The 16,969-nt window shown below is 39.5% G+C and overlaps 2 protein-coding genes across 3 annotated transcripts in view; one reads left to right on the top strand and one right to left on the bottom strand.

Moving 5' to 3' along the window:
- Positions 1 to 16,969, top strand: part of syt9b (synaptotagmin IXb) — a 49,387-nt gene that overhangs the window by 30,062 nt on the left and 2,356 nt on the right. The window lies entirely within an intron of this gene.
- Positions 4,214 to 10,984, bottom strand: LOC139637526 (uncharacterized). Of its 2 annotated transcripts, none has more exons than XM_071506308.1 (10): positions 10,866 to 10,984; positions 10,007 to 10,112; positions 9,092 to 9,205; positions 7,528 to 8,821; positions 7,308 to 7,446; positions 7,139 to 7,219; positions 6,869 to 6,931; positions 6,430 to 6,492; positions 5,868 to 5,930; positions 4,214 to 4,777 (listed from the first exon to the last, which is right to left on the bottom strand). In XM_071506308.1, the coding sequence occupies exons 4-10, from the start codon at positions 8,596 to 8,598 to the stop codon at positions 4,554 to 4,556; spliced, it is 1,704 nt and encodes a 567-aa protein (XP_071362409.1). In that variant the 5' UTR covers positions 8,599 to 8,821; positions 9,092 to 9,205; positions 10,007 to 10,112; positions 10,866 to 10,984; the 3' UTR covers positions 4,214 to 4,553. The 2 variants fall into 2 exon arrangements, with proteins under 2 accessions (XP_071362409.1, XP_071362417.1); XM_071506316.1 differs by having other exon boundaries at positions 4,641 to 4,777; positions 7,134 to 7,219.

Below are 16,969 nucleotides of genomic sequence, written 5' to 3'. Positions count from 1 at the left end.
CACCAGACTCATTGAGAAAACAAGACAATCTCCAGCCATGCTAACAATTTTTGTGAGGCTACACTTATGCACAGTGGTGCTTTGAGCTAAATGCTAATGTCAACATGCTATGATCACAGTGACAATGTTACATGCTGATGATTAGCAGGTAATATTTCACACGGTTACCATATTAATGGTGTTAGGATGCTAACATCTGACAATTAGTACTAAACACACATACTAACCCCAATCCGAAGTCCACGCAAACCATCTGCTAAATGCCACAATGGTCAACGCTGGGTATTGACGTCAACCTGATTTTCATTTCTGTCTAAAATTGAATGTCCATCAGATGCTAGAGTTGTCAGAGTCAGCTGACGACTAGTGCCAGCTGGGTAAGCTATGTTCAGGTAAATACAATTAATTCAATTTTTTTTAAGTAATTTGTGAATTACTTAATTTAGATAATTTTATTAATTCTTGTAGGATTCCTCAAGGCTTAGTGTTAGGCCCATTATTGTGAAATTTGCACATGAATTATATATGTAAGACTTTCAAAACATAGAGAGTTACTTTGTTTGCCGATGATGCAAACTGATACAAGTACGGCTGATGGGAATCTCATGAGTAAGGGATAACCCTAACCCTGTACTGCACAAAATCCTTTGTGCACCATTAATCATAAATTCATTAATTTCAACCCAATTCCGTGGCAATCCAGCGAATGGTTAAGAGATTTCACTCAAAATGGCAAATGTGAATTGAGGATTTTATGGTGATCATCAGTGTCTGTACATGATTTCATGACAACTATCCAGTAGTTGTTGAGATATTTTAGTCTAGACCGATGTGGTTGACTGATCGACTTGCACTGCCACGAAAACTTAGGGACATAATCAACATGACAGCAGGATTGTTTTCTCCAGCTTAAGTCCATAATGTGCTAGCTGTAATGGCTTTAATTTCAAATGTAAGACAGCAGTAACACGGTTCCTGACCTCTGAATCGGCACCCACATGCCCCATTTGTTCAGCCATTCAAACAGATGAGTGAAATGAAACAAAACGACAACTCACACTGATCATCAGGCCAAGAAATCAGAATATTTAAGTGAAACCATACTGTATCTGTGTTCGGCTTAACTCAGTAAAGAACTAACTCCAGAAATATACATAAATTGAATCTAAATGAGTTTTCATATGCCATGCTAGCATTTTGTGTATTCCATTTTGAGGTACAGTAAAAAAAAAAAAAATAAAGAAAACAATTACATAACAAAAAAGACTGCATAACCCTCATGTGTACTTGACTTGTTTTGCTTTGATTGCCACAACAGAGGCACCTAGCTTACAGAGAGAGAGAGACACAGACAGAGGCGGCTAAATTCACTGAGCTGTTTCTATTTCTGAATTCCCAGCCCACACTCATTAAAAAAACAGAGCATGTTAAAACAGATGCTGGACTGATTCATGCAAATTCATACGGAGTTGTCAAAGCTAAATCTACTGGTATTCAGCTGGAAGGGGTCAGAAGATAAAACGCTTCAAAATGGATTGCTGTCCGGGTAAATGTTACGCCTAGCATCAGCTATGACACACATTAGCATCTTTATCTTTTTCTCTCTTTGAAAGAATTTAAATATTCACTTCTGCTTTACTTAGACATGTCTTGGTATTTTCAGCATTCCTAAAATATAATGGACAGCAGCTAGCTGAAAGCTAAATTGTTAGCGATTAACACTGGTCATCACAGGGACTGCTGACATGCCTTCTCTGGACATCATTATTTTTTATTCAGGTGATGCTCATTATGAGAGCATAGGATTGTTATTCATCTCGAATGAACATATCAATGATTTTTTCGGCTACCCAAATAATATTTCCATCTGAAATCAGGTCAACTAATGTATAATGAGCATCTGAGTAGATTATTTCACTGACTTCAGTTACGTGTGCTGCTTCGACAAAAATGGCTGCTACAAGTGTTTTATTTACCAGAGAAAATTCAACTCACGCCATGAAAAATCCAGAAAACATGAATATCATTTAATATTTAAAAGTTAGTGAATAACATTTTGTCTGATTTTGACAAAATCAGACCTGCCTCAATTTGTGACCAGCAGATTTTTAAGTGTATGGTAAGTGTAAACAAACATACACACAGATAATTCATCTGGAGGTAAAAAACTACAGTCGTAAACTGAAAGCTGGTCAAACTGCTGCAGGTTACTTTTCTTATTGGCAGGGCTGAATCTAAACTGCAGATCTGAATCTTGTGGAGCTGTGCAGCACTTACCTCCACTTTCAGGTGCTTTTCATCAGAGACGCTGTTTCATTTTGATCATATGTCAACAACACAAGTGAACTGAGCTTTTGAGGGCAGTTTAAGTTGCGAATGTTTTCTCCTCATGTAGTTGGCTAAGATTGAGCCAGAGTAGATGTTACTTGTGAATGCTCTACCTCCACTTTGTCTGCATGTGACTGAGTTAGTGCAAGGAGCAACAGAAGGCCTTTATGGCTGTTGCTGTGATTTTGAAAAGTGTTCAGACTGTTACAGCTCTTCACCATCATATTGCATTTAGTTGCATTTTAACACCAGGATTCCTCCCACTTCTCCCAGTTAACCACTGAATATCTAACTGAAGGAAATAAAGTACTAGTAGTCACACTGTGTTTACTAGAGGATTTGCATGACTTGTTGGAGGTCAGTGACCATGCAACTGTGGTGAAGCTAGAGGAGCTCTCTTACTGTCTCAAGTGCCATTTGTATAGCACTAAAACACACGCACACGCACGCACGCACGCACACACACACACACACACACACACACACACACACACTGAGGCTCCGTCAGACAGTTTCCAGTAACAGTGTCATATCTGAGGCCATTAGCCACAGCAGTGGACTACAGCAGCAGGGCCTGAGATCCAGGCTAATGGCTTATCTGTGTTTCTTTAAAAAGGTCTACGCAGAAGCCCTGAGGAGACCCAGTCAAGAGGACATGTCTCACAACACAGGCAGTAATGCACATATACTGTATGTATCTACAGGGATATGCACACAAGTATTCACACATAAAAAACTGATTAAATTTAGCAAGTAAATTGGTTGTGACCCTCAAAGTGATGCATTCCAACATAAAAAAGACAAAAGACATAGGACATAGGACATTTTAAGAAAATGCACATACTCTCTCTGACACACACACACTCACAAGTTTCTTATCCGCTTTTCTGGCTTTTCTGAAGTGTTGGAGTAAACCTCGCTGACCCTGTGACCACAGACGGAGAGCATTAATAATTCACATGATCTCTTCAGCTAGTGCTGTAAACACACACACACACACACACACACACACACACATACCCGTTTTTATTTCCCCGTAGGGACCAATGACTGAGAGGGTACTGGTGGGATCCACCCTTTCTGAATGGTCTAGAGACATGATTTTAACTGCTAAATTCATTATAATTTTTTGTTTAGATGAAAATGACTTGAAACATCAAACACTCTTACATAAATTTTAAACCTGAATTTTTCTCCAGATGGGGACCAGTCCTGACTCACCACCCCCTCCTGGGGTCTGTGATGCTATGTCTATTGGCATATGGTAAACAGCACTGCTGAGTGGTGTTAATGAAATATATATATTAATATTACATTGTATAAGGAATAAATACAATAATCTAGAGTACCAGGGATACATTGTGCACTGAAAAACATCAGATTCTGATTCTAAAATCTAGTTATTAAGCAAATATAGGATTGAACAGTGATATATATACAGTTAATATAATGGATAATATATTTGGCCTCTTTAAGAACATTAGTCTTGATGCTTCTCCTGCAGACTCACATATTTCAACATAAAAGAAGTTGAGCATGATGCCCAAATGGAATTTTGGACCTTTTCTCTTGCTGCTGCTGCTTTTCTGTATTCATTGATGCTCTTTTACTTAAACACAACACAACAACAAAGTCATGCCAGTAGGGTACAACACAAAAGTCAGCCATGAATTGGGAGAACTAAAAGTCAAAGGTCTGTCATTCATGTAGACACATGTTGGCATAGCCTTCATACTGTAGAACTGGACAAACTCGCAGGGCAGCACTAGTTTTTGCAGTCTTTAGAGTGACAAGTCGTACCAGTGTACTTAAATGTCAAAATGCATAGAGGCTGGCAGGTCTGCAACACTGACAGAACCAGAAAGAACAGCATCGCATCTCACTGTTATTATTCGTCAACTGTTTTATTAACATCTCACATGTAACCCATGTGTAACTATCATGATGACCGAGACATATCCAGTCATTATACAATAAGAGCTCCTGCTCTCAGAATACATGACGTTATGTACACTTAGACAGCTGGTTATATGACCAGCTCAACTGAATGTAACCCGTACGGAAATACAAGTATTCAATACATGTGTAAGAATGCATATTATTGTAAAGACCGTAACTGTATACTTGGCCTGTAAGATCAATGCATGTATCAACAAAACATGCACAATTGGAACAAGTGCAAAGACTAATGTGTATCAACACATGTAAGAACAATTGCAACTTTTTCAGTAGTTTCTCTTTGCACTTCCACGACGTATGGCAGTGATGCGATTTTTAACACAGACCTTTACTGCTTTCCAAGTTCTGTTTTTAAGAGCCTCTGGTGAAGCCTCAATACAGCCATCACAGTCCACTTTTCCAGGTACTTTACCACAATCTATGAAAGTGCTCAGTGTCTTTTCCACAGCACGGACTTCTAGCGTGGACCAGCCTCTCTTCTTTGAGGTGTCTGTGAATGGAAAGACAGGGAAAAAAAGAAAATCAGAGTTGGATACTAACAATTTGATTACCAGTTAATTCATTCTTCAGTAATCAGCTTTACCCTTTATTGTTCACGTGTAATTTGAGACAGAGATACTTATTTTAAAAATAAACAGAGATTATGTTATTATTAGGTTCTGCTTTTTCTCAGCTGAACTCCTAAGGTTAGCATTGGATGTATTTAATATGATTTGTAATTTACCCATTTAGTGATTTTCCTGATTACTGTCCTATTGAGGCCTTGTCCCACCTGAGTTTATATACTGAGAGCCCAGCAGATCAGTTGAGGTCAGCAGGTTCTTGCTGAACCATTTGTTTTTATTCATAAACCTTGTTTCACTAAAACCAGTGACTAGGTATGGTGGAGGCTTTTTGTCAGTGAGCAAGTGGAGTGCAGCTAAGTGGTCAAATAAACTTATCAGTCTTAACTTTACCCGACCAAGATGTATTTATTTCCCTGTAGCTACACATATGAAATTTGTAAGGATCAAAACCTCAGGCGCTGTGCAGTCCATTCATAACCTGGCAGAACAATGATCTTCAAGTGAAAGCATTTATATGTATGGAAATAACACATCAACTTGAGTTTGCTTAAAAAAAGGCTGAGCTGGAAATAACCATATATGGTAGGCTGCAGAAAAAAGAGACGTCTATAGCAACTGCAGGTCAGATCAGGATTTTTTTAGAGTCTCAGTAAGAGGCAGAGTACAAATTTCACAGTGGCCCCCTCCCTCTGGGCATTATGCCCCCCCCCAAAAATGTACGCCCTATGGCCACCATGGCCTTTTTACTCATGCTGCTGTCAAAATCTCAGGTTGCTTTGAAAGTGTCTCTGTAGCAGTCCTTGCATCTTGGATTGGCTGTCTGCATATACTAAACTGCTAACTTCTAACTAACTAGTTAACTCTCTGCTCCAGTTGCCAGCACCACCGCTCTCTCTCTGGCCCTGCTCAGACCTGGTATTAATATGCATCTTCACTGATATGATCACAAGTGGTCAGCTCTGAGTAAGTCAGTTCACATCTGCTTTGATATGTGTCTCCAGTGATCAGATATACCTGTTTTGGGGTCATTGATGTCAGTCTCAACAGAATGCTGTCTTATCTTAGCTCTTGAGGATCCTGTTAAAATAATGAAAGATATAAAATGGTAGCTAATTGACAAGACACCCTCACTGTCTGAATGAAAGGCATCTATAGTAAGACAAATATTACCACTAAAAACAGATCAGAGTAAAGCAGGGCTCCACCCTAGTTTCTTCAACACTGGTGCTCCTTGATGAATCCAATCATATCCAATAATCAATAATCCACAGAAAGAAGCAGTGACTTTCATATAACATATTAATTTCTGTACTAATGTGTCCACAGTTAAACTGATTCAAAGATTAGTACTTATTAGCTGCTTTGTGACAATTATTTATATATGTTTTTGTTCCAGTATGAAGACTGGTGGTGTATTGTCATTGAGAATGACAGTCATGCAAATAGATGTTCATAAAATTAAAGCAAACAATTGACATTTATACAACTGAAACCATTTCATGAAATGAAATTAAACTAATGTGTGGGCCAACATATTCCATAGGTGGTTAAATATTGCATGAAAGGTGTGAAATACCTGTTTTAGGGTCATCACTGTCAGACTCATCAGGCTGCCGTCTTTTCTTAGATCTTGAGGATTCTGTTAGAATAAGAAATGATGAGTGCATTGTAACCAACGGCCCAGGGCCTATTAAAGGTTATGCAGTACAAGGTATAAGAGAGTGGCTCTTCTGTAAGAACAGAGTGGATGTAGGATCCTAATCTATCACTGATGTGATATGTTAAAGACAAACTAAATTTAGGGACTGCTGTAAATCTGTGTTTGGACCCAAAACATGACTGTTATTGAAGGTCTCATCTCATTTCTCTTCCTCTTTACGAAAATAAAGAGGGGGCAAATTTTCCTGCTCTTCACTGAGCAGGAAAATTCTGCAAATTGTGTTTTAATTCCATTATTTTTGTAAAGACAGGTTACTAACAAAGAGCTCAGAGTGAATATATATTGTGTGAAATACCTGGTTTAGGGTCATCAATGTCAGACTCAACAGGTTGTTGTCCTTTGTTAGACCCTGAAGGTCCTGTTATAATGAATGAGTACATTAATACATGAAAGTGACAGCTACAGCAACACACCTCACTATCTGAATGAAAGTTAAAATAATAAGTCAGTTATTATCTGTCTAATTTGTCAATATTTGTAAAATCAAGGAAACTGGCATATGGATGATCTTTACGTGCACTCACTATTGGTGTTGGAAGGTAAAAACAACTGACATGTACCCCACCTGATGACTGAGAGCAGAGAGATGAGTCCCTCTCTCCTTCCGTCTCTGAGAGGTCCCTGTCCATAGCTTCTGGGACGTCCTCTGGACATGGATAACAAAGCTTAATATGATGTAAACAGATATTTACTCTTAAATAAACCAAACTTACTTAAGTGTAAGTTGTCTTTACCATTGGCATCAATTTGGATTTGGTCCAGGCTCATTCCCTGGAAGTCTGATAGCCGTCCTTGTTCGAGGGCAAGCAGCACTTTGCTGACTTTGGCTAACTCCAATGTTCCTTCAGGCAGTCTGTAGTACTGTCTATGGACCTGGATGTTGTGACCAAGAAAATTTACCAGTGTGTCCATCTCATTATCTCTCAGGTTGAGGACTGTGGACAGTGATGATACCTGCTTTCTCAGTTTGGTTGAGGAGTTGAGAGTTTCAGGATGCTTGGCCCCACATTGCCTTGCAAGCTGTCTGATGGCATCTGATCCCCTCAAATGAGTCTCTGCTTCAGGTCTGGCGAAGAAAAAGGGACTGTCATCAGGCACACCACAGGTCCGCCGATGTGCAACCAAGGTCTCCATTGAGGACATCATGTCTGGTGTAAGAAGGATGGGAACTTTCCTGTTTCTTTTCCCCCTTATTTCAATGCGCTGAAAATGTTTTTGCTCTAACTCAGACAGTCCTAGTGCAACATCTGAATGGACTCCTGAAGTGTCTCTTAGGGTAAATGCACTGAGCGGCATCTTTGAAACTTCACCCTCTCTTCTGCGATTAAACAAGATCACCTCACAGAGAGTCACGTTGGCCAGCTTAGACAAGTTCTTCTTATTTGGAAGATTCTCCAGCTTGCCCTTGTATTCCTCCCTGCACTTGTCAAGGTGCATGTGCATTTTTTTCACATCTTCTGTGAAAGGAAGGAGCTGAGGAGTGTTCCATTTCCCCTCTTTTAGAGTCTGTAGGGCACGTGATGACACACACACATCCCACTTTTTCTCATCAAGATTCCGGGTTGTCTTCACGTTCTTGAGAAATTCCTCATTATCAGACTCGGCCATCTGTGCTACACCTTCAAGAATATCTGCAATCTTCTTAAGTGCATGGCCCAGCTTCAGAGCCAAGGATGGAGTTTTGTAGAGGTTTTTTTCTTCATCAAAACCAGCAACACCCTTAACTGCTTCAACCACAAAGTTGAAGTTGGAAGGTACATAGAAATCCTCAATTTGTTTCAGTCTGCCAGCTTTCTGTGACAGTTCAATTAATCGTCCTATTTCTCGCATCTTCTGTCTTATGTACTCATGTTTGGTCTTGTCATGTCCATGCTTAGCATACAAATGTTCTCCAAGTCTCAAAATGCTTTTCTCCTGTTTGATAATGTTTGTGACTTCATCTTGGTGCATAGCATTCGCCAGCTCCCAAACCTTTCTTTTAACAGATAGGACAGCACAGACAGGAGTTATTTTTGCTGTCTTCATCTGGATAGGTTCTGGACCGTCTCCCTCTCCTGCAAGTCTTCTGTGATGTCTTGTGTTTCACCAGTGGAACTTCGCTCATAAGACCATCAGGTTTCTCTGAAGTGCTTTCATGTACTGAGTCTTTTGATGGAACATATTCAAAACTACAGCTTTCAGTGCAGCTTAAAGAAGCTTCTGATCCATCAGACACCCTGGAGATCTGTTCGAGGTATGCTTTGGTAATCTGAAAATGGCATATACAAGAAGCTTATAGCTAAATTATCTGCAGGAAACATTAACTATATGTGGAAATGTTAAGTTGCCTATGAGACACCTTTAAAACCTGGGTAACTGAACACTGTCAGAGTTGTGTTAAGAGCTACAAGTTTAATAGAGAGCCACAGAGCTTACTTCTACTGACTATTTTATTTACAGAAGGATTAATCTGAAATTAGTGTGAACTTTGTTTCCTCTTATAAGAGTAAAGGGTCCTGATTTCAGAGTGCAAACTTACAATTATGGTGTCAAATCTTCTCAGCTGTGGTACATCTGGGTCATCACCAACATCGGAAAGTGAGCTAGCAGGCATGCATGTACCTGCGCAGCTGTCACAATCTGGGCTTGACTCCTGTGGTAAAAAACACAAGCACATTTGTGACGTCAGGACCAATTTTCTACACTGCCACTGTTTTAAAAGCAGCCTGGGCCTATGAGGTGGTGTAAAGAACTCTGTGGTGAATGTACAGTTGGGACCAATGTTTGGTAGTTTTTCTGTGTGTGTTGGATTGATGACTTAGCTAAAATCTTAAAGTGATAGTTGTGATTATGTGATGTGCGGTTCTGTGAGGTAGTCGTGGATAGTCAGTGTGTTACAAGCAGTAGATTCAGATCACCGTGCTGCCAGTTTAGTAAAGCAGCAGAAGCACTGGGACAGAAGCAGAGTGATCAACTGCTGTGTTCAGGGTCAGCAGGAAAAATGTGTTTTAGACACTTTTAAAAGACCAAACCTGTGCCTCCTCACACATCTTTTCTTAATCAAAAATTAAAACTTAATGTATAAGAAGCAGCAAATCATAGTCTATGTATGGTTTATGTAGTTTTGCAATACAGTAACACAAGTAAGGTTTGGCTATGCTTTTCCAGATTTATTTGATGATCTAAATAATTACCTAAACAGACAAATGAAATAAATAATCCTATAAAACAGTTTATTCAGTACATAAGGTAAAATTTAACATAAATCTATTTCCATCAAAATATCTACAATTTCCTTTTATCCAGAGAGCTAAGATTTGGGCATTCCATATTCCAGCTATTCACATAATCTCCAGTGTTTCACTAAAATCATATTAGAATATTGCAGTTTGAATATTGTATCATAACTGAAAATTGTGCTGTCAAATAACGACAGTGGCCCCAGCAACATTACCTGTGTTTGGGATTTTATGCATTCCATGTGCCTGGATAAGGATTTACTATGATGCTTCCTCAGGTGATCCAGGCGTGCCCTGAACCCAGTGAGCTGCTCACTGCATCTGCAGGAGGTTAAACATAAAGGTTCATCTACTTGATGTAACATCGGACCCGGAAATACAACATTAAAAAAATCTGATGAAAATATTTATAATTTTAGGAGTTACTTAACAGTTAACTTAGTTATAGGTTAGCCAATAAAACTTTATTATTTCTACATCATATGGAGATAAAAGAAATCAAATCCATGCTTAAACTGAGAAAAGAAAAAATTAACAAACTCAAACTTTCCAGAAGCTCTTACATGACCTTCAAATGGCAAAGGGAAGACTAATTAGCTCATTCTTTATTAAGATGTTCTCACTCATTTAGCTGTGTAAAGCCTCCGGGCCTGTAGCTGAATCAAGACCTTAAACTTCGCTGTAAGTTCATGAACATGTGAGGAGGCCGCAGTCAGGAGCACCGTAGCGGGTTCAGATGCTCTCACACCTGAATATCAGACTAGCTACCTGCCTTCAAACTGAACCTGAGGCAGGTACACAGTAAACACCGAGACAAACGACAGCCCGTTGCAAAAAACACAGTGAAACGACAGCTCAAAGTCGTAGTTTGCTAAAAATAATATCGTTCAACAGCCGCCAGTGACAAGCTAGGTAGCGTTAGCATCCGCGACCCGTGCGATGCTAATAACAGCATTAAATCAGTAAAAAGTGGCGGAGAAGGAGGCTGCAAACACGATAAAACACGATAAAACACGATAAAACTCAAGCCTCCGAACATTAACGCTCATTAAAGCTTTAGTTTGATGTACTCACTCAGTTTCCATCAAGTTTTCCTTCCGCGGCCATGACTCCTCTCGTCGCCGTCCGTCGCCGTCTTGTTTCCCCCTCACACCCGCAGCGGCTCGATAAGGTCCGTCACAGGGGGGGGGGGGCGAGGTAGCGCTGGGGACCGCCAAAGTCAGGAGAGGTGTGTTCCTCCATCACCTGCTGCCACTGACCGAGGGAGGGGCCCCTAACGTCACAGGGTGGGGGGGCGAGGTAGCGCTGGGGACCGCCAAAGTCAGGAGAGGTGTGTTCCGCCCTCACCTGCTGCCACTGACCGAGGGAGGGGCCCCTAACGTCACAGGGGGGGGGCGAGGTAGCGCTGGGGACCGCCAAAGTCAGGAGAGGTGTGTTCCGCCCTCACCTGCTGCCACTGACCGAGGGAGGGGCCCCTAACATCACAGGGTGGGGGGGCGAGGTAGCGCTGGGGACCGCCAAAGTCAGGAGAGGTGTGTTCCTCCCTCACCTCCTCACCTGCTCAGGTCAGTGCAGCCAGTTTATTGCACTGCGGAAACTGTTTTACTAAAATAAAAGACATACGAAAGTAAAATATTTTATAAATATGGGTTTTTATTCAATTCTAAATGCTTAATTCATGTTAATTATCATGCATATTATTTATAAATAAACAAGCATGCCTGTGGTGACATGGATTTAACAGGTGTTTGACTGTATGACTGGAAGATTATTATTTATTTATTTATCTAACTAATAAAGATTACTAACTGAGTTCAAAGTGGAAGCCTCTACCTGAAGCTGCAGGTAGCAGCGCATTTCCCTCCTGTTCCTGGTTGAGCTGTTCCAAGTTTCTGTGGATGAAAACCCAACATTTCCTGTTTGCGCTCCTTCACATTAAAAGTATTGCATCGGCAAATGTGCATGATGCTTTTATTGTGAAGAAGACAATAGGAAATGTAATATGTTTGTCACAAAGTTAGCAGAGATTATTAGTGGTGCATTTCTTCAATAAAAACAGGTCCAATTAACCAGATATGGACTTAATACGTTGTTTGTTCTGCAGATCAGTTTGAATCAAGATCTGTTTGATTATTTTGAAAACCTATTTTCTGGTTGCTCAATATAAACCTCAGAAGGAAGATCAGCAGGCTAGATCCATTTGCTTCACAGTTGGAAAAAACCAAGTCATTCGCACCCCCCACCCATTCTCTTCTCTTATCAGGCATAATGAGACACTTTAAATCTAAATCTAGGTCTAAATGACTGTTAAAGCTCCTGTTGTAAATCAGAGCTGCACAATGCAAGTGCATAACACTAAATTTCTCTAACACAACATATACACAGCCATTTCAAATATGTTTCATCAGTTTTCCTCAGCCGTTCAATTTTGATGGAGTGAATAAGGTGTAGCATTGACATCTCAGTACCACTTTCATACCAGCTTCCTGCAAACATTAGCAAAGTTAGCATCACAACCACAGTTTGCGGACAAAGGCTAATTACGCTAAATTATAACAGCTAACTGCCACTTAAACAACAGTGTACTGTCAGATGATAAGCTAGCTAGCTAGCTAGCTAGTTGGTACATGCATATTTAATAAAACTCAAGTTTCTAGAACACCTAATACAATAGTAACTCTGTTGTTTTTTAAAACCAGGAACCAGTTTAGACTAAGCCTATTTGCAACAATCACCTAATTTTATCCAGATCCAGCCTCTATAAATTATAGACCTGGGGCCTCATTTTAAACAAAGCCTTGTGTTGAAGTATGCATGAACCTTGTATTTGGTTTATTTCACATACTACTGTATTTATGTCCACCATGCACTATTTTCAATATACATGTTGAAACCAGTTATGCATCAGGCGAAAGGTCAGGCTATCCAAATCTTTTCCAACTTGATACATTAGTTTATCGATGGACATAAATGACTCGCACAGACTAACAGGCTTGTTGGAAAGTATTCTCTAGTTTAACAGGAAAAACAGTAAGTCTCTAGCTTAAACCATTGAGGAGTAAGGATACTCTATGTATATCACATACATGATATTTCGGGATGTATGTGTTCCCATGGGCTTGAGAAGAGTTGATTTTAAATTAATTTAACTTAGAAATTCATTGTTTAACACCCACCGCACACCCTGCCAGCTTGTAGCCTTTTCCTGATATTGGTTATCATAAGTGAATCACTGCTTGAATCAGTACACCTTGCAACTAAATTAGTCAGTCAATTTGTGCATCACATATTTGCACATTGTGTTGTGTCGTGGATCAGTCTGATTACATTGGGCTGGCTATAAATTGTGCTTTAATGTAGGCCGGGTTAACATCATTGTCCCATACTGCTGGAGTGGCATGGCTGAGGGACGACTGGCATTGTCCTGACTGGTCTGCCAGTCCCCTCTGGACTTCCTCTTTGTACAGTATATCACAATATAAATAGTTAAGCATCCTCCAGATATGTTTTAAACTCTGTAAAAATAGTCTGCTATGATAAATATTTTGTTGAAGATGGTTTTCCCACATGAAAAGTAAAAAAAATAAATAAAAGGATTGTGCTATAAGTTCATCTACTCTGATTTTCTCATTTTAAAAAATCTCTATCAGGCCTTGGCCCCGCCCACATCAAAGAGACTCAGCCACATGTTTGAGCCTCAGTCAGACCCAGACTCAAGAGTTTTTGAGGAGTTTAATGTGCACTGAAATCAGCGGCTAGAAGACATATCAGAACGGTAAGCATAGGTAATTGGTTATGTTGTTTGTTAGCTTGCAGCTGGCAGTGGCTGACTTAGTGTTAGTGGCTGTGCTAATGCTAACTCTAGCTCTCTGTACTGACAAGGATACATGCTGAAGGAGCAGTGCGTATCAAGATTGTCAGTGTTAGAGCAGACTCAGATGAGGAGTCTGTTGAGACCAGAATCAGAGACTAGCAGACACATCAGAATGGTTAGCATAGGTAGCATCTTTTATTTGTTTGTTAGCAGTGGCTGACATAGTGTTTGCGGTTGTGCTAATGCTAACTCTGGCTCTCTGTACTGACAAGGTTTAAGGTGTATTTAGCCCCCGTCCCCACAAGTTGACAGGATTGGTTCCTTAGGTTCTATGACGTGGAAGTAAGCTGTCTGAATCTGTTTTTATGAGACTGTCATTGGTTCACTGCAGTTCAAGGTTGAAACACTCAGTCATGGTGTTTCACCCATCATATGTCTAGTATCATATAAAAATATCATATGAACATGTTAACAAGGTGAAACACTTGTTTTAATTGGACAGTCTTTAAATATTTGTTGAGTTAAAACATTTCCTCACATCAAACAGTCCCTTTGGATTCCAGACTGACAATGAAAATTTACCAAGAATTGACTGCAAACAGAATACACAAACTAAAATATATAACTGACTTCAAATATCTCTGAGGAAAATTTGTGATATAGGAATATAGAAATAAAATTTATTTTACCTGACCTTACCTTTGTTCAGCTTTGCTGTTCTTGTTCTGCTGTATGTCTTCAGTAACAGTATGTAAGTTCAAGAGAAACAAAAAACTCAAGTCAAATTTCAGGTCACTGCAGGTCTTTCTTGTCTGTTGTGGTGCGACTGGAGTACATGACTTGTACAGCCATACATAAGGATGTTCTCTATTGTGCATTGGTAGCGGTTTGGGATGTCCGATGCACTTCAGGGTCCTCAGATAAAGAAAGGTGCTACCAGGCCTTCTTGACCAAGTGTGAGGTATTCAGGCTCCATGTCATGTTTTATCCTATTAGACATTTTTGTTAAATTCTGTCCTAATCCAATCAATTCCAAATTATGGCCAAAAATATTTTTTGTGAGGTCACAGTGACCTTGACCTTTGAGCACAAAGATTTAATGAGTTCATCCGTTGGTCCAAGTGGACATTCATACCAACTTTGAAGGTGTTAGGTGTTCCTGATATATTGTGTTCATGAGAATGTGACTGACCTTTTGAATATACTATCATTATTGTCATCATTTCATCATTATCATACAATCATACTCTGCATTTATGTTCAATTTGATCATAAGTATTCTTGAGCTATGGCCACAAACGTGTTTTATGAAGTTACAATAACCTTTGACCACCTAATACTGATCAGTTCATCTTTGAGTGCAAATGAATGTTTGTGCCAAATGTAGTGAAATTCCCTCTGTGTGTTCCTGAAATATTGAATTCACAAGAATGAGAGAGACAGACAAGCTGAAAATATAATGCCCGCGGCCATGGCAACCAGCTAGCCAAGTATTACAAAATATGATTAGGGTTACGGTTGTTTTCATAGAACATTATCATGGCACAGTGAAGATGACCTTTGACCTTTTGGATATAAAATGTCATCACTTTATCATTTCATCCTATTGGACATTTGTGTTAAATTTTATCATAATTAGCACATGCATTCTTGAGTTATGGCCAAAATTGTGTTTTATAAGGTCACAGTGATCTTTGACCTTTGACCACCAAAATCTGATCCCTTCATCCTTGAATCCAAGCGAATATTTGTGCTGTAATGTAGTGAAATTCCTTTTGAGCGTTCCTGATATATCACATTCACAAGAATGAGAGTTCACCATGACCTTGAACTTTGACCTTTGACCGCCAAAACCTAATCAGTTAATGTTTAAGTCCAAGTGAATCTTTAATCTTTAAAAAATCCCTCAAGACAGTCTTAAGATATCACATTCAATAGGACAAAAATGTGGTCTGTGAGATCACAGTGACCTTGACCTTTGACCTTTGACCACCAAAATCTAAATCAGTTAATCTATCAGTCCGAGTTGTAAATTGTAAGGGATTCCTTTGAGGAGTTCCTGAGATATTGTATTTACAAGGTCGACTAGTTTTATTATTACATGAATATAATTTTTTTTTATTTATTATTTTTTCATAAGTATTAATTTACATTTTGTATACTTCTGGTGACCACAATTTATATTATCTATTTTTTTTTCAAAAATAAAAAAGCTTTGAAAGAAGTTATAGTGATTGAAAGGGTTCCCCTGTTGATTTTAGACATAGTCATTTGATAAAATTAAAGTTTGATCACATATTTCTTCATGAAATATGAATTTTACTGATATACACACTTTTACACACTCTCAGGAAAATGTCCCCACGGGTGCAAATTTACACACTGCAATACCATCAGTGGCCTCCGGGGGTCAAGTCCGACACACACCATGTCTTGAAAATTGACTTCGTGGGGTCCATTTTTTTTTTTCAAAAAAACTGCACCAGGCATATCAGGAGGCTGTTTTCTATTGGTTGCAATGCTCGTGCCTGTGGGGACCGAGATTTGGTCCCCACGGGTAAAACTGGTCCCCACGGGGTGAGTGATATGTCAGGTCAGGGTCCTCACCAGGATAGAAAAACAAACACACACACACACACACACACACACACACACACAAAGACCAGCAACAGAATTGCTCTTGAATTCTCCAGAGTCGTGTGAAGCCAGTTTTGGTGCTATTGAGTGGAAAGTAAAGGAATAACTCAGTTGGCTCCACTTTGTCACATGAATGAATGAGTGAATAACAGAGAGGCCCACCACAGGGGCCGCTCTCATGAAGCAAGGTTAGTGTGATCCAAAGCCATCTCCGAGTTTATATCTCTGGCTTGTCACTCTCGCGGGGCTGGCTCACATTCAAACATGTCGTCACGGTAACCTGCACGGTCAACCCACTGCAGGGTGGGTTCAGTTCAGATCAGATCAAAACTTTTCAACAGAATCCTGATAAAAGAAAAAAAATAGCAGGTCACTGTGTTTACTGTCATCTTGGTTGCACTGAATCTTTTCTGCTCCACAGATTCAGTATAGCTTTTTCACAGACAATCTAACTTGTCTTAAGGCCTGGTCATAACTACATTTAAAACAGTCAGGTATTTGTTAATATTCTATTAAAATTCATAATAAATCTGTGTACTTTTTGCATCCAGTTCAACTTTCGTGAACTTTGACCTGAAAATGTGCAATACTGACTGATAGCAAAATCTAAACATTAAAGGGAAAGGAGGACCATCTACGATTGAGGCAGATATCTTAGCTTAACAGCCATGATGCTCCATAAACATTTATTTAATCTCCTCTGTTGGAATAAAAACTGCTCCACAAA

This window comes from Trachinotus anak, unplaced genomic scaffold (assembly GCF_046630095.1).
Source record: "Trachinotus anak isolate AG129_WGS33_773 ecotype Australia unplaced genomic scaffold, CSIRO_AGI_Tana_v1 ptg000002l, whole genome shotgun sequence".
NCBI lineage: Eukaryota > Metazoa > Chordata > Actinopteri > Carangiformes > Carangidae > Trachinotus > Trachinotus anak.
This window is presented reverse-complemented; position numbering and strand designations above follow the sequence as displayed.